At 33.7% G+C, this 25,274-nt stretch overlaps 1 protein-coding gene across 4 annotated transcripts; it reads left to right on the top strand.

Moving 5' to 3' along the window:
- Positions 1-899: 899 nt before the first annotated feature.
- iqce (IQ motif containing E) lies at positions 900-25,021 on the top strand. 4 transcript variants are annotated; one of them, XR_015475529.1, is made up of 22 exons: positions 907-1,371; positions 2,376-2,420; positions 2,577-2,619; positions 2,962-3,114; positions 3,859-3,993; positions 4,849-4,919; positions 5,808-5,921; positions 8,697-8,747; positions 8,871-8,941; positions 9,746-9,818; positions 11,229-11,269; positions 11,364-11,533; positions 14,145-14,200; positions 14,287-14,477; positions 14,866-14,973; positions 16,500-16,593; positions 17,011-17,127; positions 17,218-17,319; positions 20,448-20,551; positions 20,780-20,874; positions 23,834-24,191; positions 24,443-25,021. XR_015475529.1 is itself a non-coding variant. In NM_001287204.1 (21 exons), exons 1-21 carry the CDS (start codon positions 1,321-1,323, stop codon positions 23,986-23,988), a joined length of 2,040 nt encoding a protein of 679 aa, NP_001274133.1. In that variant the 5' UTR covers positions 900-1,320; the 3' UTR covers positions 23,989-25,021. The 4 variants fall into 4 exon arrangements, 2 of the variants coding, with proteins under 2 accessions (NP_001274133.1, XP_087091337.1); XR_015475528.1 differs by having other exon boundaries at positions 2,574-2,619; NM_001287204.1 differs by having other exon boundaries at positions 900-1,371; positions 23,834-25,021.
- The last annotated feature ends 253 nt before the right edge of the window (positions 25,022-25,274 follow it).

Genomic DNA, 25,274 nt, shown 5'->3' with positions numbered 1-25,274 from the left:
CGATTGACAAAAACGTTCGTAAATCATTTAGGTAATCATAACGGACCTAAAATAGTAAATGTTTAGTATGATTTACCATCAGACTTTTTTTTTTTTTTTTTTAAATGGTTATGTATGTACTTCTGGTTTCTACTGTATGTTTTTTTTTAATTCTAGGTCTGATAATTTTTTTCAGAATTTATGAAGTAATATATAAAAAAGGTATTAAAATAATAATAAAATAAATAATAATTTATTACCTTTTTTATTGGGCAGGACCATTAAATAGCATTTCTGCAAATGCTCTAGAATTAGCCAGAAGGATATTTTTTGTTCGTTGTCCCTGAACAGATGTTAAAATTGTCATCCTAAAAACAATACAAAACTTATACAACTCATCAATCTCATGAAAGAAGCACAAAAATAGACATATTTAAGTAGATTTTAATAAAAAAATGTATGTGTACAATATAATCTAAAAACACCAACATAATAGAGATAGCAGTTGACACATCTGATGTTATAAACCAGATTTTTTATTGTTATTGTAGATATGTTTATATAGCCTAGATATTTTAAAGATTCTACTATTATGTGTGCGTGCAAGAAAGAGGTAAAAAAAATATGACATTTTAATTTTTTTCTTCAAAATAAATGATTTAGTGCTTCATATCGAGAACAAAATGAGCATTTAGGGCAAATATTGTTATTAAATTTAGCTAGTTTTGGGGTAGCAATTATGAATGATTTTTATTGAGACTTTGACAGCTTTATTAGATAAAAATATTTTTTTCCGAATAAGCCAAAAAATGTTCCCAATCTGTGTCACCAAATAATTTTTATGATGTAACGTTAGTAGAGCTGCATTTCGCCCAGACCGCCGCTCATTCACGGTGTGCACAAGTGGTGCGCAGTGCTGACGCGCTTAAACACGTTTGATTTTCTGTTTATTGTCATGTTAAACATTTTCGGTTGCTTGACGACAATAATGCACAATACATCCGTACAGCGACGACAGACGCGAAAAGAGGCTGAGCAACATTACTCTGTTACCTGTATAGCTTTCAAACATAAAATCGGCGCAGGACCCGCTGCTTTTCTAAACGGCGACATCAGCAAACCGCTGCATCTTGGGAACTTCTTAACAAAACAGACCCATTTCACAGCTCGTTTAGGCTGTTTGATATCAGGATTTATGCACATCTTTGAAATAAGGCGACATCATAATACGCGGACATTGCAGGTCGTAACTCTATAAATCACACGCGATGAGAGAGTATTATGGTTCCTTTGTTTGTAAAAGGTGATGATAAAATAAAAGCAGCTATCAGATAGGCTATAATGTCTGTGGTAGCTGGAGAACTTGGCACTGAAGAGGAGGTAGAGGATCTGGTAAGTACATTAACAGTTTTAAACCGCAACAGCACTCACAAAGTACTTCTGTATTTACTATGCTAACAGTTAATACCCTGAAGTACAGTAACGTTACCACCTCTTACAGATACACGTGAAGCAATCACCTGGATATCTGCTGTATTTCAGCCTCATTTCCATGGCGTGTAAACATGTCAACAAAAATCAAACAACTTTGTTTCCATACAGTTATAGTTAGCTGTGTAGATTACATGGTAAATAAATATTAAACCTATTTAGTGCCATGGTTTATATTTGAATTCAAGCAAATAATCTCTTAGCCTATACAGTTGAAGTCAGAGTTATTAACCCCCCTGAATTATTAGCCCCGTTTATTTTTCCCCCAATTTCTGTTAAACAGAGAAAAGATTTTTCCCCCACATTTCTAAACATAACAGTTTTAATAACTCATTTCTAATAACTAATTTATTTTATCTTTGCTATGATGGCAGTAAATAATATTTGACTAGATATTTATCAAGACACTTCTACACAGCTTAAAGTGACATTTAAAGGCTTCACTAGGTTAATTAAGTTAACTAGGCAGGTTAGGGTAATTGGGCAAGTTATATAGGTATGGTTATGTAGGTTAGGTATAACGATGGTTTGTTCTGTAGACAGTCGAAAAAAATGTAGCTTAAAGGGGCTAATAATTTTGGTCTTAAAATGGTTCTTAAAACTGCTTTTATTCTAGCCAAAATAAACCTAATAAGACTTTCTCCAGAAGAAAAAATCTTATGAGAAATACTGTGAAAAATTCCTTTCTCTGGAAAAAAAAAAAAAAAAAAATTATATATATATATATATATATATATATATATATATATATATATATATATATATATATATATATATATATATATATATATATATATATATATAGATTTATATAAATTGAGACAAACCATTTTTTTAGTGTATAAAATAAGTTTTGTAAATTAATTGGACACAAAAATTAATTTTTCGTCTTGTGTGTTTTACAGGCAGAGGACAGTCTATGTAGCAGCTATGTGTCCGACACTGAAAAGGTGAGATCTTTAGCTTTGGGTCAATCAGATTAATTGGTTATGCTGTAGTTCTTTGATTCTTGGACTTTTGTATAAAAATTATTGACTGAAGCAAGAAATAATGTGTATGCACTTATAATAAACTGAATATCTAAGTGTTCGATTTGATTTCAGCAGCCAAGAAAAAAGAAAGTTTCTGGCAGACCACCTCCTTCTCCTAGTAAGTTGTCTTTTACAACATGCCATCACATGTTTTATTTATATCAACATAGTATTATCAAAAAATAAAAATTGTTATAATATATACAATCACTGCAATTCTAAAGAGTCAGAAAGGGGTTTCTGAAGTAAAAAGTAAAAAAACAGTAATTCTGTGAAATAATATTACAATTTCAAGTGTCTGAATTACTGTTTTATCATTATTGAAATCGGCTTTGTTGCTTAATGATTTTGTGGATGTGGACTGTTCTGATTTCTTTGCTGATTAGAAGGTTCAAAAGAACAGCATTTATTTGAATTAAAATTATTTTGAAACACGTTTGGTAATTTTAAAAATTTTCAGAGTCGCCATATCTGAACAGTGCAAACTTGCATATGAAGAGAGCTCCAGCTGCATCATGTAGGACGATGAAGGGGTTGCAGCTCCAAAACTGTAAAACCCCTCCAGCTGCTCCACACAGAGACGTCTGGCTGCACTTACAGGATGATGGACATGGTCGGACCCTTTTTTTTTTATTATGTGGCTATAATTTTACATTGTATTCTGCATTATTCAGTTTTGAAAGTTATGCTACACTTATATGCACTTCTGTTTATAAATGTGCTTTTATTTCATCAAAAATATGGTAAAACTATAATATTTTGAAGCATTGATACAATTAAATATTATTGCAAATATAATAAAATATTTTTAATAACTTTTTAATATATATTTTTAAGTAATTAGTGAAGTAAATACATTTTTTTTGTTATTTTAAGATGGGATTTATTAATTAATGGCAAAGCAGATTTTTCAGCATTATCACTCCAGTTTTTAGTGTCACATAATTCTTCAGAAATAATTGTATTTTCCTGATTTGCTGCAGAAGTCAACATTAATTTAGTTTAGAATTTAGTTTTTCGTTTTTTTGGGTGAAAAGTTTAACAGACATTGATTTTTTATGTACATTGAATTTTGATCAATGTAAAGAATCTGTGCAGAATAAAACATATTAATTTCTTTTTAAAAATATTATCTAAAATTGTTGAATAAATTGTACTTTGGTAAATGTTTTTCGTTTTAAAGATATTTAAATATTATTTACTGGCAGAGCATACAAAATAGCTGAAAATAAAATGACTTGATTGCATAAATCATTATATATGAAGCATATCTGATCTAATGAAAACATTTAGCTGAAAATGTATGAATGTATTTCTAAAAGACGTGCAGTGGTAATTTCGAATTCATTCTCTTTAGGGTCATTGTCAAAATCTCCAAAAGTCATGGATTGCAGTGTCACACAGAGCAGCATTAGCAGTGCCAGAACACCGGAATACTTGAAGGAGGCCTTAGGAATGAAAAAGCCCAAATATTCCCGCTCCGCATCTAACGGTAAGATAAAAGCAATAAATCAGGAACAAGAGTGTTCTGAAATAACTTGACATCCTCCACCCCCCCACCCTCTTTTTTTTATAATTTGTTTTACAGAATTTTTTTGTGTATAACCATATTTTTACTTTATTTTTTGAGTACTTATTAACTGATTTGGTTTTACATCTCTTTGGTTTTTTTATTCATATTATTTTATCATCTGAGTTTTTTTCTTGCAAATGGAAAAGTAATTTTATACTCAGCATATATAAGTACACCCCTCACATATCTGTCTTTTAAATTTATATTTTTAATAGGAAACTATACAATATTATATTTGTGCATATACATTAGAATAGTCAGTACTAAAGCCCAAAATAACTTTGAATAACGGTCCAAAAACTAGTACACCCAAATTTATGTTATAGAAAAATATTAAATACAAATTTAAAAAAAGAGGAAAAATCAAGAGAAAAAAAGAAAAAGAAAAAGAAAACATTTGTTGAAATTTTGTATGTTGTAATTTTTTTTTTGCAAGATATTGTTTGAATTTAATTGTATTTCAATTTCTAAATAAGTTTGGTGACTATTTTAATAAATATATCTGTTTAATAAATCTGTTTTGTTAAAATGCACCAAAATACACTTTCTATATATTAACTGAGAAATAGATAAAAATATTCTTTTTCAAAATGCGGTGTCCTCAATTATGCTGAGCACTATACATATAATTTCAATATAAGTGTTTTTCTGTTTTTTCTCTCTTCAAAAAAACAATAAAGAAAATGTTCCGATAAAATAATCAATGCACCGGTTATTTTTTTTAAGCATTCTGATGATGTCACTGTATATTATTATTTTACAATTCCTCACCAGGTTACGTTCCAGGGACCCCAGACTACAAAGACAAGGAGGAGATGTATGATGAAATAATCGATCTAAAAAAGGTAAAGCTGCTCTCTTGCGAACCCACTCAGTGACTTAAAAGTGTTTTTGAGGATGAGTTTGTAGAATTTTGATTACATCCGACTGCATGTTTTCGAAGAATAGGACTTTATCTCAATTCTACTGTCTGTCCTATATGTACAACAAGGATTAGTGGTTTGGATTAGTTTGTCTTACATCAAAGTTTGTTAAAAATAGACTGCCAAATGTTCCTGGATAGTGTATTGTCTCTGCTGCAGTTTTGAAAATATTAATCCATGCAAGTTTATTTTTAGCTATTATTATGCATCATTTGTACAATGCAATAGAAGGAAATGGTTTATTGAAATGTATTTTAGTATTTCGTAATATGTCTAAAATATATCTGGCTCAAAGACAATTTAGTTTCTGTTTTATATATGTATATATTCCACCAGAATAAAGAAATAACAATGTAATTGACTTTTTTCTTGTGTTTTTATACTTATTTTGAGATCAGAAATATGACGTTAAAGAGGATAGTTCACCCCAAAATTAAAGTTCTGTTTTCATTTACTCATCCTTGATTTTTTATTTTATTTTTGCTCTGTTAAACACAAAAGGAAGATATTTTGAAGAATGTTGGAAACCTGTAACCATTGACTTAGTAGGAAAAAAGTACTATGGATGTCCATGTTTACAGATTTCCAAAAGTCTTCAAAATATTTTCTTTTGTGTTCAGCAGAATTTTGGGTGAGCTAGCACTTAAAAAGATACTATAAATTATGCAAAAAAATAAATATTGCCAAATTTTTTCCTATTTTTAATCTGTAACTTTAGCATCAATTGTCTTGAAAATATCCTTCAGTTCAAGTGTATTTCTTTGCATTGAAATTTGATGCTGCTCTGTGTTTGTTTCTTTTTTTTACCAGACCATCCAAACCCAAAAAGCTGAATCAGACAAGTTGAGAGCTAAGCTGCGGCGTTTTGAAGAAGAAAACTGTAAGAAAGACAGGCAAATCGAACAGCTGCTGGACCCAGCCAAGGTAATGAGCAATCCTCTGCAAATCCAGCCACAGAAATAATCTGGAATTTGATGGCATGTACAGTATAAATGCTTCACACCCCACACATAATGTACACACGACACAGAGCTGTAGAGTAACTTGCAATTTTCTGACTGAAAAGAATTGAGTGTTTTGCTTTACAGTGGCTCTTAATGATGAAGTGTTTATAAATGAGTGTATTGATAATAATTAAAATTTTCACTCTGATTCAATTTTTAAAATATTATTCACAGGACAGATTTCTGTGTATTAGGCATGGGCCGGTATAAGATTCTGACAGTAGAATAACCTTGGATAAAAATATGACGGCTTCACGGTTCACAGTATTGTGCTCACAGCCCTAAAATATATTCTTTTTAAATGTCTGGGTAAAAAACTAAACCTTTTTTCTCCTTTGAAAACAATATTTTCTTATTTTTGAAAGGTTTATGATATTTTGGAACAGTAAACACTTTAGGCTAAATAATTCAAATGAATCACTGACCTCTGCTGTCTTCATTTGTTTCAAAAACACAGATTTATATTCCATTTAAAACAGCATCTTTGGATATTTTCTCTGCTGAAGATACTGTTATCCTAAAAAACAAAAAATAATGTAAATAAAAAATCTTACACTCAGCTCAGGAACGGTATTACCGAAAATTTTGGCGGGTTTAAAACCTTGACTTTTCCAAACCGCGGTATACCTTGAAAACTGTTATGGTCCTATGCCTACTGTGTACTCAGTGGCGTAGCGGACGGGCCCGCAGGGCACGCACCGCGGGGGGGCCCCGCGTGATTAGGGGGCCCCATGTCGTCGCGATTTTCAAAAATTGAAAATCCAGGAACCGCAATAATCAAACTCTTGGGAACAACTGTGGACGGAACCAAAGTTCACAGGTCTGTGTTCTCTGAACACCTCTCAAGCGGTGGACTACTTCATTCTGATTGCTTGCCGCCGAACCGCGTCATAGCCAATGAAGACGCGCCGCTGTTTCTCGCCGCCGGTTCTCGTTAAAAAATGAATGACTTCTGGCTACTTTGACGCTATCGCCGCTTTCGGTTTGTGATCGCTCCTCAGTTTGTGAAGGATTCCCCGCGTTGTCGCTCCACTCCGCCTCCTTTCCCCGCACCTCAATTTGTGACATAGATATATACACTAGATATTGTATAAGGACCCTGAGCATGCGTCAATAGCGCCGCCACATTGGTACAGTGCTCCCAGGACAAATGTCATTCAGTCGCACTAGACAAGTGTTATTACGTGAAGATGCGGGACTGTAGCGCTGTCTACGAGTGTAGTAACGAGCAAACAAAGAAAACAAAGCACAAAGGCAGAACATTCCATAGGTAGGATTAAGTTTTTTACGTTTTTTGTATGTTCTGAAATTTGTGCTAAACAGGTAGCGTTATTGATAATAATACAGCCACTTACTGCATTCACTATAAGTCAAAGTAGCTCCAATTCGCACTAAATACTCGGCTTATGCTAGCCTTGTTGAATAAAATCAGCAAACAATGAAAAAGAAATATGACAACGAGATGATGCGCTGCCAGAAACTAGTATTATTGTCGGCTAGTGAAGGAGTCGTTCATAATGGAGATTCATTCACAAACAAATCGCTCCCTCCATCAGTATGAGAAGTGAAAGCAGGAGAGGAGGTGTGTTTCAGGACATGTTTAGATCAAATTTAACAGGGAGGGTGAATAGTACATTTCTGTACACACAAACACAAGCTTTTTGTCAGGAATGCCCATGCGATCACTGATCCATCAATGTAGAAAAGTGATGTAAAATTATAATTTTCATAATTGAAATAAAAATAAAAATACTAACATCCAGGAAAACTCCCGATCATAGATATATGTGTATATCTCTGGGTCTGCCGCCCCCAAACCCCCCCGACCCCCTTGAAAACTGGGGGCCCCATCTGTGATCCCTGCAGGGGGGCCTCCGCATTTTGCGCTACGCCACTGTGTGTACTCCATCATTGAAATGTATCGAGCCCTTTTCTAAACAGCAATAAAATTGTATTTGTAAGGGAAATTAGAAATGTAGAAATCCTAATAGTCATTTTTTCCCCCACACTTCCTCCACACTTTTAACTGATCAAATTTGACAGTAAAGATTTTACTTTTATTTGTTACAATAAAGATATTTTCAATAAATGTTGATCTTTTGAGGTTAAAGGGATAGTTCAATCTAAAATGAAAATGTAATTACTGTTTACTCACCCTCAAGTGAATCCAAACCTTTATGAGTTTTTTTTTCTGTTTAACACAAACAAAGATACTCAGAAGAAAGCTGAAAACCTGTAACCGTTGACTTCCACAGTAGGAAAAACAAATACTATGGAAGTCAATGGCTCCTGGTTTCCAGCTTTCTTCAGAGTATCTTTTTTTTTGTGTTTAAAACACAAAAGAAACTGATAGTTTTGATAAAAGTAAGGTGATGACAGAATTTTATTTTTGGGTGAACTATCCATTTAAGATTTATAAAACAGTCCTGAACAAAAGCATGCAGAACAGCTGTTATCAGCCACATTAATAGTAAGAGTTGTTACTTGAGCACCAAATAACCATATTAGAATTATTTCTAAATGATCATGTGACACTAAATATTGAAGTAATGATCTGAACATTCAGTGTTGCATCACAGGAAACATCTTTTAGACCTTAAACCTTTGAACAGTACTGCAAATAAAATCCTTTTCTCTGAGAGTTTGCTCGTTTATAATTATTTTGAAATATTTATTTTTGCATTTAATTGCATAGGACCCAGAGTATGCTCGGAGTTTAGTGGACAGAAAGACCGATCCTAGATCAGTGAGTATGCCCTTATAACAACTGCACATATTCTTACAGTCATATTTGTTCAGATCAATGATTTAAAGTAAACAGCAAATCTGTTATTAATAATATGCAAAACTGTATTTATGATCTTTTTAGATTATTAATGGACTGAAACAGAGGATTCTGCGACTGGAGCAGCAGTGCAAAGAGAAAGAGAATGCCTTGAGGTTTGATGCTATTTTTTTCTACAAACTTATTATACAAACTTAAGGAACTTATTTATATTGTACAAAACAGGTTATAGTGATTCAATACAACACATTTCATAGAACTAACCCAAAAATAAATGTTCTCTCATTATTAACTCATACTCCACTAAAGAAGACGAATTTTAACGAATGTAACACCTGGATTTATTGACTTCCATAATTTATATAATTGTTTTTACAATGGATGTCAGTTGTGTTTGTATATAACCGAAGAACGTAAGGTTGGTTTAAAACCACTTGAGGTTGAGTAAATGGCGAATAGAATTGAGAAATACAATTATTAAGACGAAGAAATAGACTGAAATAAATTAAATGTCACCTCAAAATAAAGTTTTAGGGTCACTAATGATTCTGAGAAATAGTGAACAAATCAGTAACGACTTTTCTTGCTTGTATTAATGACCAGATAATTCTCAGATCTTACAAAAACCTGTGAAGTCCATTCAGTTTGATTGCTGTTGTCTATAAAGCAAAAGGGGACCATATAAACGCTGAATATGACTAGCATTAGCAAAATTTTGTGAACACAAAACATCAATTGGCCATAATAATTTTGTGAAATATAAAGCACTGTTCATGCCCACTTATGAAACCCCCAGATATTACAGATTCCTATTGGAATGAGCAGATTTTGCCTTTTTTCAAAATCTCGTTTTCTGTTTAAATTACCACTAAATTATTTTATGTTGATACAAACTAGATACTTTTAAATGCTTGTGTTAGTTGTACTTAAATTGAGGAGTTGTGTATTTTCCTTTGCAGTCAGCTTCAGAGTGACCACAAAACTACTAACATGCAGGAAATGAAGATCACTGTTGAAACCTATTTTGAAGAGGTAAGTTGCATTGTTTTTGTTATGTAAAATATACTTAAAGGAATAGTTCACCCAGAAATGAAATTTACACCGTAGTTTACTCACTTCCAAGTCATACTTGGTGTATATGAGTTTGTACTGTCAGATGAACACAGGCTGAGTTTTAAAGTGAAAGTTAAATGTACAATGTTTGCTGACCATTTGCTTCCACATTTGGAGTGGCGCCTCTACTTTGTTGACGTCAGTTTAATGACTTCTGCCACAATATTTTTAACCACACCGTTAGATTGCTACTTTGGAATGATGTTCAAAAAAAAAGCCCGGCTCCTACTCAATATTCCGTATCAGTTGAAAGTACATCAACATCCTGATTTAAAAGTTTCAGCAACTTCCGTATTAGAGTATTGGTCCTTTTTTAAATTCCAAAAGCAATTTAATCCAGCATTAACTAACCCATATTCTGTCAGGGGGTTAACACATATATTTTTTTTTAAGTGGATCCATGTGTTTTTGTAACAAATATATGTATAATTTTAATATTATAAACTCAAATCACTGACTTCCAGTGGCTGTCGAATGCTGAATCTCTGACTTAAGATGCATTCATAGCAGAGGCTCCAGGAACATACATGTCTTGCAGGAACCACTTACCACACAGTTTACCACAGAAGACAATGATGAACAAGAAAATTTGTAGGCTTAGCGTTACTGTATAATGCTATTCTCGTTCGCCTACTCTAACCAGAGCTTCTGCTACAAATTTATCTTACGTCTGAGGTTACAAAAACACAGTGATCCACTTTATAAGACATGCGTTTACCACCTGGCGGCATATGAGTTTATATAGTTTGTAGTTTCTATTGTGTAGAATTTAGAAACCCTTGTTATTAGTGACACCATTGGCCATTTAGTGAACTGCAGCCAGCAAATTGGGCTTCCATTTGTGCACATTTACAAGAGACTGAATGTGATTCAATGCCCCTGCATACTAACAGCGAGATTCATTTTCTTTAATGAAAAGAAGGTACAGTGGAAATACCTTTAAAACATAATACTTATAACAACATCAGATGCAGTTCACACCACTGAGAGCGATATTCAGATGAATATGTATTTATTCTTCCTTCAACATAAATTATAGCAGACTGAAAACATTTGATTATGGTGATGATGACTGATGAGGTCATTGAATTTACAGTGATTATAAATTATATTTTAGACTGACAATACATGGGGCACACAAACTTTTGTCAGTTCTTCACATAAAAAATGTTTGCAGGCTTTCATAGATAACATAGGAGGCTGGAGAAGGTCTTGTTTTGAAGTTTTTTACAAGCAAATTGTACAAACAAATTCTATCATATAGACCTCTCTACATACTTCTTTTTTTGTGAATATTATGTGATACACTCTTTATTTTTTCATGCTTAGGTTCAAAGATTGCGCACACTGTTAGATTCAGCTGAGAGAAGGTAAATACATCACTGCTTTTATTCAGTTCAATGGTCTCTCTTAATCTGATATAAAGAATTTATTTAATTATCCGTGTTTTCTTTTTCTTCTCAGTAATAAGGCTGAGAGCAAAGAGAGCAGAAGGCAGAACAAGACTCTTAGTACCACAGTTCTGAGACTCACAAAGACTGTTCAACAACTGGAGGAAGAGAACCAGGAACTCAAAAAAGAATTGACCCAGGAAGAGATGAGCATGACGGACAGCCCTGCATGCAGAGCCAAGGGTACTTACATTCACAACAGAACTGGAAATATTTATCATATGCCATGATATGTTAATTGATTAACCAGAGTTTCAGTATGTTGACATACTTCCAACTGAAACTGAATATTGATTAGGGTGCAGAGCTTTTTTTATGCGCATCACTTCATCTTAGCAAACTAACATAGGAGGGGCATGGTTAAGAATATTATGACTGAAATTGTTCATCAACAGAGATAAAACACCGCTCCAAATGGTCAGACTTTGATTAAAGATTAGCAAAAAAAAATTTTGGTAGCAAAGTAAACACTGTAAATTTTGGTTTCACACTGACTTTAAGTTTTGAGGTTTTGTTAAATGCTTGTTTTTATGTACAATACTGATTACATTTTTTCCAAATTTACACTACAAATGCAATTCCGAAAAACGTTTGCATAAAATGACATCTTGTTCAAATAAAAACCAAAAAACCCAGAACAGAATATATGTGCTTTTTCAGCGTATCAGCTATTAATTAATCATTTTTTAAACAAATTGCTTGAGTAAACATTTCAATAAACAGAATCATGAGAATCATTTTAAAATGAATCAACCATTTAAACAAATCATTTGAGTACCTACTGTGATTTTTAGTGCCGTATTTATGTATATAGAGGGGTAAATAAATAAGTATTGAAGACATCATTTTTCTCCGAAAATATACTTCTAAAGGTGCTGTTGAGGTTTTTCCCCGGATGTTGGTAACAATCCAGAAATCCATATATATGCAAAAAAAGCAAATCTAATTTGTTTACAAATGAAGTTATGCATAATAAAGCCTGCATTTACACTGCAGATCCTGATGGTCGATTCCAATTTTGTGACTGTATCTGATTTTTTTTGATGACCTGCTTTCATCATCTTTTGAAAGGGACTCATAAATCGTCTGCATTTACACAGCACATGGCAAAGGCGCAATGACCAAAAAAAAAGAGCAGGCGCTGACTAACAGCTGATCTTTTCTCTATTCCTGTATGTAATCTGTTTGCAGCTTTTGACAAGCTGTTTTACTATAGCTTATTACTGAAAGGTTCTCATTTGTCCATCTTCTTTTGATATATTTGCTTTTTTTAAACTTTAGGCATTTTAATGTAATGTCCATGGCGTGATTTATGCACGTGATGTTGAAATGCTCTAGTTTTGTATTAGTTTATATTGGTTACGTGGCAGACATTGCGCTCTCTCGCTCTCGTTAACATGCTCAAATACCTGTGCTATATGACAATATAAAAGCTGTTTAAGTCCTTGTGTATGAGATTTAAGGTTTGGGACTCTGCTGCTGTCTGTTCTGAAATGAAAGTATCAGACTTGACATCATTCGCTATAGTTTTTAATGACGTGAGACTCGCATTGACAGGTGAAAATCCGATCTACCTACTTACACTGCAGACACGATGGCACAGATCCAATTCATATCAGATAAATTTCCACAAATGAACAAGGCCTGAATCCGATTTAAGTAAATCGGAATCCATGTGATTTTTTTCTGCTTACATGTACATGGGCCATATAAGATCTGTGCCACACGGGAGAAAAAAAAAATCGGAATTGAGTCACTTGAACAGTGCAGTGTAAATACGCCAAAAATGAAATGATGCAACGAAAAATTATTAAATACATGAAGAAAGGAAGGTGTAAAAAGGCAGTGAAAGCCCTGACAGCAGCTGAAATCTCACAATAGTTATTCAGCAACCCTCTGCCCTTCGTCAGGGTAAATGAATATTAGCTGCTTCAGTCCAACATCAACAGTACATTTCCAGAAGATGAAACCAGGGTGGACATTTCAGCAAGACAATGTTCCAAAACACAGCCATGGAAACTCTCAAATGCTTCCGGAGAAAGAAAATCAAGCTGTAGAATAGCCCAGCCAATTACCTGACCTGAATCCAATAGAAAATATAAAATAAAGATCAGATTTGATAGACGGGACATAAACGAAACTTCAAGATTTTTACACTCTGATGAAGTCTGAAAAACTCACACCTGAGCAATGCATGTGACTTCATTCTCCATGAGAGGCGTCTTTACACTGTCATCAACAAAAAGTCTTTTATATAAAGTATTAAATGTTTCAGTAGTTCAGGGCTTTCTCCTTGTGTCAATCCATTGTTCTTACACAGAACTAATCTTTCAGATTTTTTGGTTTTGTTTTATTTTTATGTCTGTATTGTTTGGCTTTTTATCAAAATCTGGTTCAATTTCATGTAAACAGCTCCTTTAGAAATATTATTCCCAGTAAAAACATGACATGTTCAATACTTATTTCCCCCATTCTATCTACCCCTGACTGGCCTAAACCTGTCAAATATCAGCATAAAAAACACACTATGCAAAATATAGTTATGATCGCCACTAAAACAACTATATTGAGGTATCCGTTTTTGTTAGCGCTGTTCAGTCGTTTCTGCAATAAGAACTGAATTACTGATGAAAAAATTTGAATCAACAACTACTTCTGGTTAGTGGTTAATATTTTGTCTTGGCTGGTTAAATGTACTGGAAAAAATTAAGTCTGAAAACATTGATTAAATGTTGCTGCACCTGCAAGACTGCCGAATTTAGTCACATGACTAACCATATTTTTTTGCTTTCAGGTTATATGGATTGGAGTAAACAGAGACTTGTGCGACGAATCCTGGAGCTTGAAAAGGTTTTTATGTTACTTCAAACTTTATTCGCAAAACTGAAGATCAAATGTATCATAAAAAGTCATTCATTTATCTCATTTTTTTTCAGAGATTGGAAAGGATGAAAAATCTTCAGATCACCAAAGCGTCACAAAAGAGCCTAGACGATACAGAATCAACGAATCAGAATGCAGAGACCGAGCCATCTATGATTACAGAGAATGATGTGCTTTTGAATGGAGTGGTTACGAAACTTGGAGAACAGAAATCAGAGCTAAAGCTAAAACTGACCCAGAGAGAGTAAGTGCACTTCTAGAAAATACACTACAGTTCAAAACGTTTGGATTCAGTAAGATTTTAAATGCTTTTTTTATGATGCTCCTCTATTTTATTATACATTTAAAAAGCCATAAAAAGGCATTACTCAAGTCTTTAGAGTGGCAATTAAAAGAATGCTTTAAAAATAAATGGTCTGGTTTTTATATAAAAATTCTATATGAATTTGAATAGAAGCAAATACTTTATGAAGAGCATTTTTTATAACTACAGAAAATATCAGATTAAATAACGGATAATATAATGATAACTGCATTCATGTCTCATTTATCATATCTTTAGAAACTTTTTTGAAGCCTTTTGAAATGATATGAGATTTATTCTGATTGAAATTCTGATTTTGTCTTATAAGTGAGGAGATAAGACGTTTATCTGCTGAAAAGGATGAACGTCTGAAAGAGGTAGAAAATGTGCTGAAGGAGCAAATCCGAAATCACGAGAGCCTGATTCAAACACACAGGTGTGTAATATTAAAATAATGAAGGAATCATTCATTATAAACTATGTTGTATGTTATATATTGAACATGTTTGTCCTCCTTTAGGGATGTTTAGAGCAATTATTTCGAGTGATCATTGTATAAAGAGTTCAATTTATTCATTTTATTATTAAACAATAATTACATTTTTATATTTCTGTGACAAATTATCTTTAAAATCGTAATATTTGTGGAAAAATGTGCCAAAATACTGTACTGTATGTGCAAGGTCAATTTTGAAGACTTTAAAGGTTTATCATTATTTTATAAAATAACACTTTAATATTTTCAATCTAAAACAACATTTTATCTCATTGCAAACTTTACTAGCAAAACAATTGCAAATCATTCAAATAAAATTATATCACTGTATTTTTTACCCTTTTTATTAATTAAAACATTGTGAAAAATTATTGGTGAGTTTTTTTTTCTTTGTTTATCGTTTCAGTATTAAGAAAATGTTTAAAAATACATCATCTGAAAATTAGCATTATTAACCTCTTAGAAATTAATTGAATTTACATAAATTCAATTTAACACATTTAACTCATGAATGCTAAAAAACATACATCCTAAACCTACATATTTATTTCTAACTTAATCAAAACAGTTACCTTGAATGCTCTTTTTAAACAGTGGGGGAAATAAGTATTCAACACGTCACCATTTTTTTCAGAAAACATGTTTTCACCAGGTGTTGGTAACAACCAAAGAAATCCATAAATATAAATAAAACACTTTACAGAAAACAGTTTACAGTTAGTTTACAAGTTAAGTTATGTGAAATAAAATCAAATGACTGAGAAAAAAATGTAGAACACATAAAGAAAGGAAGCTGTAGAAAGGCAGTGAAAGCCTAGACAGCAGCTGAAATCTCTCAGAAGTTCTTCAGCAACCCTCTGCCCTTTGTTATTGTAAATTGATATCAGCTGCTTCAGTCCAACATCTACATTACCAGGTGGATGAAGATGAAACCAGGGTGGATGTTTTAGCAAGACAAAGACCCAAAACACAGCCAAGGAAACTCTCAAATGCTTTCAGAGAAAGGCAATCAAGCTGTAGAATGGCCCAGCCCATCACCTGCCTTGAATCCAATAGAAAATAGAAAATAAAGATTTGATAGACGAGACACACAGAACAAAACTAATTTTATTTTACTAATAGGCATGCCTAATCTTAAATGTAAAATGTAAAAATATAAGTGAAAAAAACAACTACAATATAAGTAAATATGAGTGGTGAATGATTATTGGGTCTAAAAGCATTGACATTTTGATGTATTATTTATGTATGTGTTTCAAATATAGAATATAGAACTCTTCCTACGATAATCACTATTAAATAGTTGCTCTGAACATCTTTAACGGAGGACAAACGTGTTCGATATAAAAAGAGCTTCAATTTAAAAGTCTGAAAATGTAAACAACATGCTTTGTTTTAAAATAAAATACATACCATCAAACATGTGAGGACACGTCTGAATTCATATTCACATTTTTTATTCACAGACAGGAGATGAGTGCACTGATTGTAGAAATCACTTGTTTAAAAGAGAAACTAGAGGAGGAGAGAAACCTCAAAGTAGTGCAAGATCCAATTCAGGTAATGCTTTCAAGATACTTTTTTAGAAGTGTACACACACACACACATACACACACACACACATGTATGTTTGTTTTTGTGAAAAGTGGGTACATTACATAGGTTTCCATTCATTTTATACTGTCCAAACCGTATATTGTATTGCCCCCACCCCAAGCCCAACCATCACAGGAGACTGTGCAGCTTTACTTTCCGATTAAACTCATCCTGTGTGATTTATAAGCATTTTAAGAAATGAGGACGTCACCAATGTCCTCATATATCACCTCCTTTTTGTAATACCTCTGTCATACCCATGTCATTATACATATTTATGTCCCGATATGTCACAAAAACACGTATATACACACACACACACACACACACACAGAAATCACTGAACTCATTAATATGATATTGTCACAATCCATCTCACAGGTTCGAGACAGTTCTTCTTTGTCAACAGAACCATCATCGCCATCAGATTTTGGGACAAAAAAGAAAAACAAGGCAGCTGAGATAATCCAGAAACACTGGCGCTCACACCGTAAACGGGTCGGTGCAACCCCATCAACACATACTGTACATTTGCAATAAATGTAGCTTATTAAATGACCTGCTTTGTTCTTTTGCACATCTGCACAGGATCTAGTTCTCTTGCAGTCCTGTCTCAGAGGACATCTGATCAGACAGAGGCATCTGGAGGGACAGAAGCAAGCTGACCTGGGAACTGTCCCTGCTTCCATGGTAACTGCTTTTGGCATTTTAATGGGACGCTGTATTATACACAGCTTTGCCCCTATTGATTTTTGCAGTATATGTTGTTATTGTGCTGATTGGCTGCTTTATATTATTACCAATCTCTAACGACTGTATAGTAGTATATGAAGCTAATATAAAGCCGTGAAAAGGATTTAGAGGCAACTTGAAAATTCTCAGTTTTTCTGGATTTATGATTTATGGTTATTGTTTATTTTATTATGGAGTCGACTGTTGGTGTTTCATTCAAATTAAAAATGTAATTTGTATGAAATTTTACAATAGGTCAACATGCAGTTGAAGTCAGTATTATTAGCCTCACTGAATTATTAGACCTTTTGTTTATTTTTTTCCAATTTCTGTTTAACGTGAGAAGATTTTTTTTAACACATTTCTAAACATAATAGTTTTAATAACTTATTTTTAATTACTGATTCATTATCTTTGCCATGATGACAAAGGCTTATATATATATATATATATATATATATATATATATATATATATATATATATATATATATATATATATATATATTAGGCTTGGGCGGTATTACGGTATTATGGTATACCGCGGGATCTAAAAATAGCAACGGTGTCTGTTTCAATACCGTTATACCGTCATAAAATATTAAATATCCTTTATTTAATGCCTACAAAAACGTATGTGTGGTTGGCATCACGGGACAGTGTGGAGGAGAGAGGGAGAGGAAGGGGGAGAGGGAGGGAGAGAAGGGGGAGAGGTGACGTGACGAGTCGCGCTTCAAAGTGTCCTGCAGTTTCGACTGAACAGAAGTGAGATGTGGTTAATATGAACGAGAGGTCTGCATTAGAGCTAAAGATCTTTGCCCGAACCCGGCGAGACACGAAAAAATCCAAATCCCTGCATTAAAATCCATCCCTGCAAAGGTGAAACAAATGATGACGAAGTAGTAAAAAAAGCGAATTTTGACGGCGGTCAAGTCAGTCACTAGCTCATAAGGAGCGGTTATTCCAGCCGCGGTCGCTCATACACTGCATATTACGGTAGAGCATTAAACCGCAAGATGACAGGTAAAATAAGAGGCCATTCGCTAAAGTAAAACTGCTGTCATGGAAAATTAAATGCATGTTCCTGACTGGTAGAAGATGAACAAAAAATCAGCCGGATCAGAACTCTGCATCTCGACCTGTAGCCGCAGGAAATGGTGTTCAGCTGCTGGACGCACCATGAGTGAGAGACTGCGCTAAAGGCAGTGGATTTAATAATGTTCCTCCACAAACACATGTAACCTAATCTTAGTACGTAAAGGGTTTTTAAATTATAAATAAATATTAATTAAACCATATAATCATAATGTAGACAGAGTATACAGACTAATGGTGGCATTATTCTTTTATTATTCAGCTTCACCGCCGCCCTAATGCCAGATTGTGAAGAGAAGTGGAGAAACACATCTTACAGAGGCTTTATCTTAATTTTGTTATTGCCAAAATACCCGTCACCATTTAGAGTTTATTTTAATTTGATTTGTTTAGCAAGATTACTTTTCATTGGTGTGTAGCCTAATTTAAAGGCTAAGTGCATGTAGCCTACCTAGACCTATAGAGTGCTGAGATGTTACGATGTTACAGCTGTAGGACTTATTTTATTTCTTTGTTCCAACTTTCAAATGGCCTATAGTCTACGCTTGTTACGAATAAATGATGTTAAAACATATAAATGACTCATTCTTGAAAATAATGCATTAGAGCTGTGTGCATGAGCACATTTTAATGTAGGCTGTGAACGGGTTTGGGCTGTATAAAGCTGTCAATCAAAATGTACCTGTCGGACTCGGGACCTATCGGGTATAATTTTTATTGCCCGATTACAGCTCTGCATTCCCGCTGCTGTTCCGCGGGAGCCGGCCAGATTTCTTACGGTGTGGTATGTGTAAAAGGGAGAGAGAAAGAGAGAGGTGCTGTGCGTCGCTTTGCGCTCTCTCTCTCTCTCTCTCTCTCTCTCTCTCTCTCTCTCTCTCACACCGCGAGCCTAAGGTCGCATAGAAGGTATTCAGTTTCTGAATGGTTTAGGCTCAAGCCAACAGTTTGGTGACGCTGTCTGAGCCTTACGTCATAATTTTTTTTATTACGCCGGTAATACCGGATACCGGGGTAAAATATGGAGGCAGTTTGACGGTATCAAAATTTGGATACCGCCCAAGCCAAATATATATATATATATATATATATATATATATATATATATATATATATATATATATACAGTTGAAATCTAAATTGTTTGCCCTCGTTTGATTTTTTTTCTTTTCTTTTTTAAATATTTCCTAAATAATGTTTAACAGAGCATTGAAATTTTCACAGTATGTCTGATAATATTTTTTCTTCTTGAGAAAGTCTTATTTGTTTTATTTCGGCTAGAATGAAAGCATTTTTTAATTTTTAAAAAACATTTTAAGGACAAAATTTATAGCCCCCTTAAGGTATGTATTTTTTCGATAGTCTACAGAACAAACCATCAATATACAATAACTTGCCTAATTACCCTAACCTGCCTAGTTAACCTAATTAACCTAGTTAAGCCTTTAAATGTCACTTTAGGCTGTATAGAAGTGTCTTGAAAAATATCTAGTCAAATATTATTTTGACAAAGATAAAATAAATCAGTTATTTGAAATTAGTTCGCAATTAATAAAACTGTTATGTTTAGAAATGTGTCTTCGGTATATTAAACAGAAATTGGTACCATACAAAAATACACAACATCCCATTTTAAAAAGTCAAACTGGAGTGTTGTATTACCTATAAAGTATTTTACACTGTATACATTTACCTCTTGCTTATTTTATATATCTTTTACTATAGATCTTCCACCAAAGATATTACTAATATCTTTTTGCCAAATCAATCTTTAATGTTTAGTTTTTATCATCAATCTTTGAACTCAATTTGTAAAATGTAGAAACTATTTGAAGATGTTTTGGGAGTAAAACTTTTGCTTTTATGAATCTATGAAGTACATTTATTTAAAAACCTTTTATGCATGCCCCTCATGGCATAGTCATGTTTTTTTGTTCCATCGCAACGTTTATTACAATTAACAATAATATAATTATCTTTCTGACAATCTTTCAGAGCCAATCAGGTAAGAGCACTCAAGCTGTACAGGAAGAAGAAGTGACTCTACTGCAGTCGGTCTTTAGGGCTCATCTCAAACGCAGCACTATGAACACGGACAGGTGATATACTGTAGACATAGTCACATTTCACATACACTGTATATACTCTATATATATATATATATATATATATATATATATATATATATATATATATATATATATATATATATATATGTTTTGTTATTTATATATTATATTATAGCACATTGGCAAATGAATATAGTCTGTATTTATTTTAATATAAATGCATTGTGCTTACAAGAATATGTTGAAATGACTCTGCAGGGCACAGTCTGTATCTTCCATACATCAGAACAAGCAGCATGTGTTACCCGCAGGATCCTCTCAGGCCGTGTTCACAAGCAAAACCCAAAGCTCAGGTGATTATTCTTCTTTAATATTGTGCTCTGTTTGCATGCAGAGATTAATTTTATCTCATGCTGTTATTATTCTTGATTGTTAATGTCAGATTGATACACCTGTAAACCTGTAAAACAGGTTAACAAACAGGTTTAAAAAACATTCAGTGACGCAATAATGCATATTGTAAATTAAGATTCAGATCAAATCATTCCTAAAATCTTTTATACTTATAAGCTCCCTTTAAAACTTGCAAGTGGATCTTTTTCATTCAATCTTTTTGGTGTTACTCTGAATAATAGCGAGGAGGCCACAGAGGAAATAAATCCTACTTATCGTGATAAGCTACAAGACGAAAGATCAATACCAGGTTAGAGTACAGGAGGCCCATAACTTATTTTTATTATGTTACCGTGCAAAAGTTGGAGGTCAGTATCATTTTTTTTTCAGCAAGGACACGTTAAATTGATTTAAAGTGACTTTAAAGACATTTGTAATGTTGTAAAAGTTTCTGTTTCAAATAAATGCTGTACATTGAGCATTGTAAAACACACACACACACACACACACACACACACACACACACACACACACACACACACACACACACACACACACACACACACACACACACACACACACACACAGTCAGATTAACTGTTCAACCTCAATAATAGGAAGAAATGTGTATGCAGTGACAAATTCACATATTAGAAGGATTATGAAGGATCATCTGACACTTGCCATGTTTTTTTCCAGCTATTTTTTTGCACATTTTGGATCATTGCATAAAAAATGCTTGATGAAAATGCTAAGATTTTTAAAATGAGCATAAATAAACGTATATGCATTACTGAGTGGGATTTTCTTTTATTCAGTAAAAAAAATGCACATAAACTACGATGAAAATACTTTTAATGAAAAAACTCCATTATGCGTATTAAAAAACAATTCATGTCATTTTTGTCATCAGAGATCATGTGATGATAAAAATGCGTTGAGGCCATAAGCAGTCGAGTTCGTCAATTTTTGGGGTTTTCTGACTCATTTCCGTTGTGGTCAGTGCTATTTGCAGCATGTTTCGGTATTTGCATGTGTTGTGAGAATTTATGTGCACACGGGCTGTTAAATTGATGAAGAGGCTTTCTGTGTATGTTAGAGTTTTTGTCCAGAGATTTCTTAACTCGTAGTGCAAATAAGCTTTATTGGTCTTTGTAGAAATGACTAGAAATAAACAGTCAAACTAATGGCTCTAGGAACAAGTGTGGTTATGACTATAGATAAAAATAATATCATATAATATGAAAATACCAGTTCTGAACACCATTCCTCATAACGAGCTGTTTTTTACAGCAAAAATTATTCAGGATGGAAAAAGGTCAATATTTCTGATTAAATAAATGCACATTTGGTGAGCATAAGACACTTTTTTATAAACATAAATTATTTTTTTTCTTCTCTGTTTTCTCTGTTTTTTCTTTTCAAAGGAAGATATACTGATGTACACTTACCAGCCACTTTACTAGTTACACCTCTCCAACTGCTCGTTAACTAAAATTTCTAATCAGCCAATCACTATGCAGCAACTCAATGCATTTATGCATGTTGACATGGTCAAGATGATCTGCTGCAGTTCACACTGAACATCAGAACGGGGAAACAAGGTGATTTAAGTGACTTTGAACATGGCATGGCTGTTGGTGCCAGTTGGGCTGATCTGAGTATTTCAGAAACTGCTGATCTACTGGGATTTTCACGCACAACCATGTCTAGGTTTTACAGAGAATGGTCCGAAAAAGAGAAAATATCGATTGAGCGGCAGTTCTGTAGTCGCAAATGCCTTCTTGATGCCAGAGGTCAGAGGAGAATGGCCAGACTGGTTCTAGCTGATGTTATGGCAGCAGTAACTCAAATAACCACTAGGTACTATCGAGGTATGCAGAAGAGCATCTCTGAACGCACAACACGTCAAACCTTAAGGCGAATGGGCTACAGCAGCAGAAGATCACCCCTGGTGTCACTCCTGCCAGCTTAGAACAGGAAATTGAGGCAACAATTCACACAGGCTCACCTAAATTGGACAATAGAAGATTGGAAAAACGTTGCCTGGTCTGATGAGTCTCGATTTCTGCTGCAACATTAAGATGGCAGGGTCAGAATTTGGCGTCAACAACATGAAAGCATGGATCCATTCTGCCTTGTATCAATAGTTCAGGCTGGTGGTGGTAGTGGTGTAATAGTGTGGGGGATATATTCTTGGCACACTTTGGGTCCATTAGTACCAACTGAGCATCGTGTCTACACCACAGCCTACATGAGTATTGTTGTTGACCATGTCCATCCCTTTATGACCACAGTGTACCCATCTTCTGATGGCCACTTCCAGCAGGATAACATGCCATGTCATAAATCCTCTCAGACTGGTTTCTCGAACATGACAATGAGTTCCCTGTACTCAAATGGCCTCCACAGTCACCAGAACTCAATCCAATAGAGCACCTTTGGGATGTGGTGGAACAGGAGATTTGCATCATGGATGCTCAGCCGACAAATCTGCTGCAACTATGTGATGCTATCATGTCAATATGAACCAAAATCTCAAAAAAAAAAAAAATTTCAGAACCTTGTTAAATCTATGCCACTAGGCATTAAGGCATTTCTGAAAGCAAAAGGAGGTACAACCTGGTACTAGTAAGGTGTACCTAATAAAGTGGCCGGTGAGTGTACGTTGAAAAGCAGTAGCCATTGACTTCCATAGTATTTTATTTCTTACTATAGATGTCAATGGCTACTGTTTTCTAACATTTATCTTGTGAGTAAATGGTAAGGAACTTTTTAAATTTTTTATATGAACTGTCCCTTTAATCTTAATGTGTGGTGTAACGCCAATAATGTGTGTGAATAATCTGCCATAATACAGTATAGTCACCTGTTTAATGTAATGATAAACATGTTTTTCGTTTTGTTGGCGTGAATCAGGCGTGAAGATCCACCAACAGGAACCAGCCACCGAAATCCCAAAGAGCGTTGATTCAGACGACTCTGATGATATCATCGTGTCTCCTTCAAGACCACCGAGGAAAAAAGAACAGCCTTTCAGTTGTTTTCCTTTCAGTGCCGATGACTTGATTTAGCTCCTTTTCAGCTTTTTGGTTGATTCAAAGGCTGCATTTTCTCTCATAACATGGAACACACATTATTAGCTGAACAATGGGAAATTGAAACAAGCAAATAAGGACTTGTATTGGCAATAATCACTGTTCAGAGGTTGATATTTATTTGATTTTTAAGATTTTAACACTTTATTTCCTTCTGTTAAGATCATATACTTTTAACTATAAATAAGGGACACATTTCTTAAAGGGATAGTTCACCCAAATTAAAAATATACCAAGGTTTATGAGCTTTGTTTATTTGTTGAACATAATAGAATATACTTTGATGAATGATGGAAACTGGTAGCCATTGACATTCATAGTAAGAAAATAATGTACAATAGAAGTCAATGGTTACTGATGTTCATCATTTAGGTTTGGAACTAGTCAAGGGTGAGTATATGATGACAGAATTTTCAGTTTTTGGGTGAACTATCCCGTTTAAACTTTGTCTTCACACTCCAAAAGTGCCTTTTGCTGAATGATCATGTTTCAATGAGGATCAGGGATTTAATGCTGTTTGTTTACTTCTCATTGTAGATTAAATGACATACATTACTCTAAACATTACATCCTCTGTAAGGTCTATTTAAGCCATTGTGTGCTTTTAATGTGCAACTCAGATTGGTACAAAACTGCTGTGAATTTCCACATGTATAGTGTAACTTTTAATTGCATATGAAAAACATACAGGAAATTCTGTTTAATGCTGTCAGTGTATTTCGCTGGAAATGTTTCTAAACAATAGTAGCACTGAAAAAACTTTAGATTTGGTTGAAACTGAGTTTGCTCTGAGAGTATGTAGTGTTTTGTGGGATTGTGCTTGAATTTGTGTTATATCTTTCTTTATTAAATCTGTTTTCTCTGCTCTTTTGACATTTGTGAGAGGGAAAATGTCTTCATTCTTGTCTTGACTAAACGTTTTGTTTAATATCTGATTTTTATTTATTTAACTCCACACAAAGTTCAATTCTCAATAAATATTCTCAATAAAACTTCTTTTATAAGTAAATATAAATTGACATTATCTTTTTTTCTCACCACCCACTGATCATTTTCACAAAATTTTGTTGTTGGAATCTGATTTTATATACTTGAAATTGACCTTTGCATGCTAAAAGTACTTGAGTAAGAGACATTTTACTTGATTTGGTTTATTAAAATAACTCCGACTACCAATATTATGATATAGGTAGCCTGCACCTGCTGTAGTCAACCTAGAACCTATAGTAGTTTGACATAAAACCAAAACAATAACCAATTTT

This window comes from Danio rerio, chromosome 1 (genome assembly GCF_052040795.2).
Source record: "Danio rerio strain M-AB ecotype USA chromosome 1, GRCz13ab, whole genome shotgun sequence".
In the NCBI taxonomy this organism is placed as follows: Eukaryota; Metazoa; Chordata; class Actinopteri; order Cypriniformes; family Danionidae; genus Danio; species Danio rerio.
This window is presented reverse-complemented; position numbering and strand designations above follow the sequence as displayed.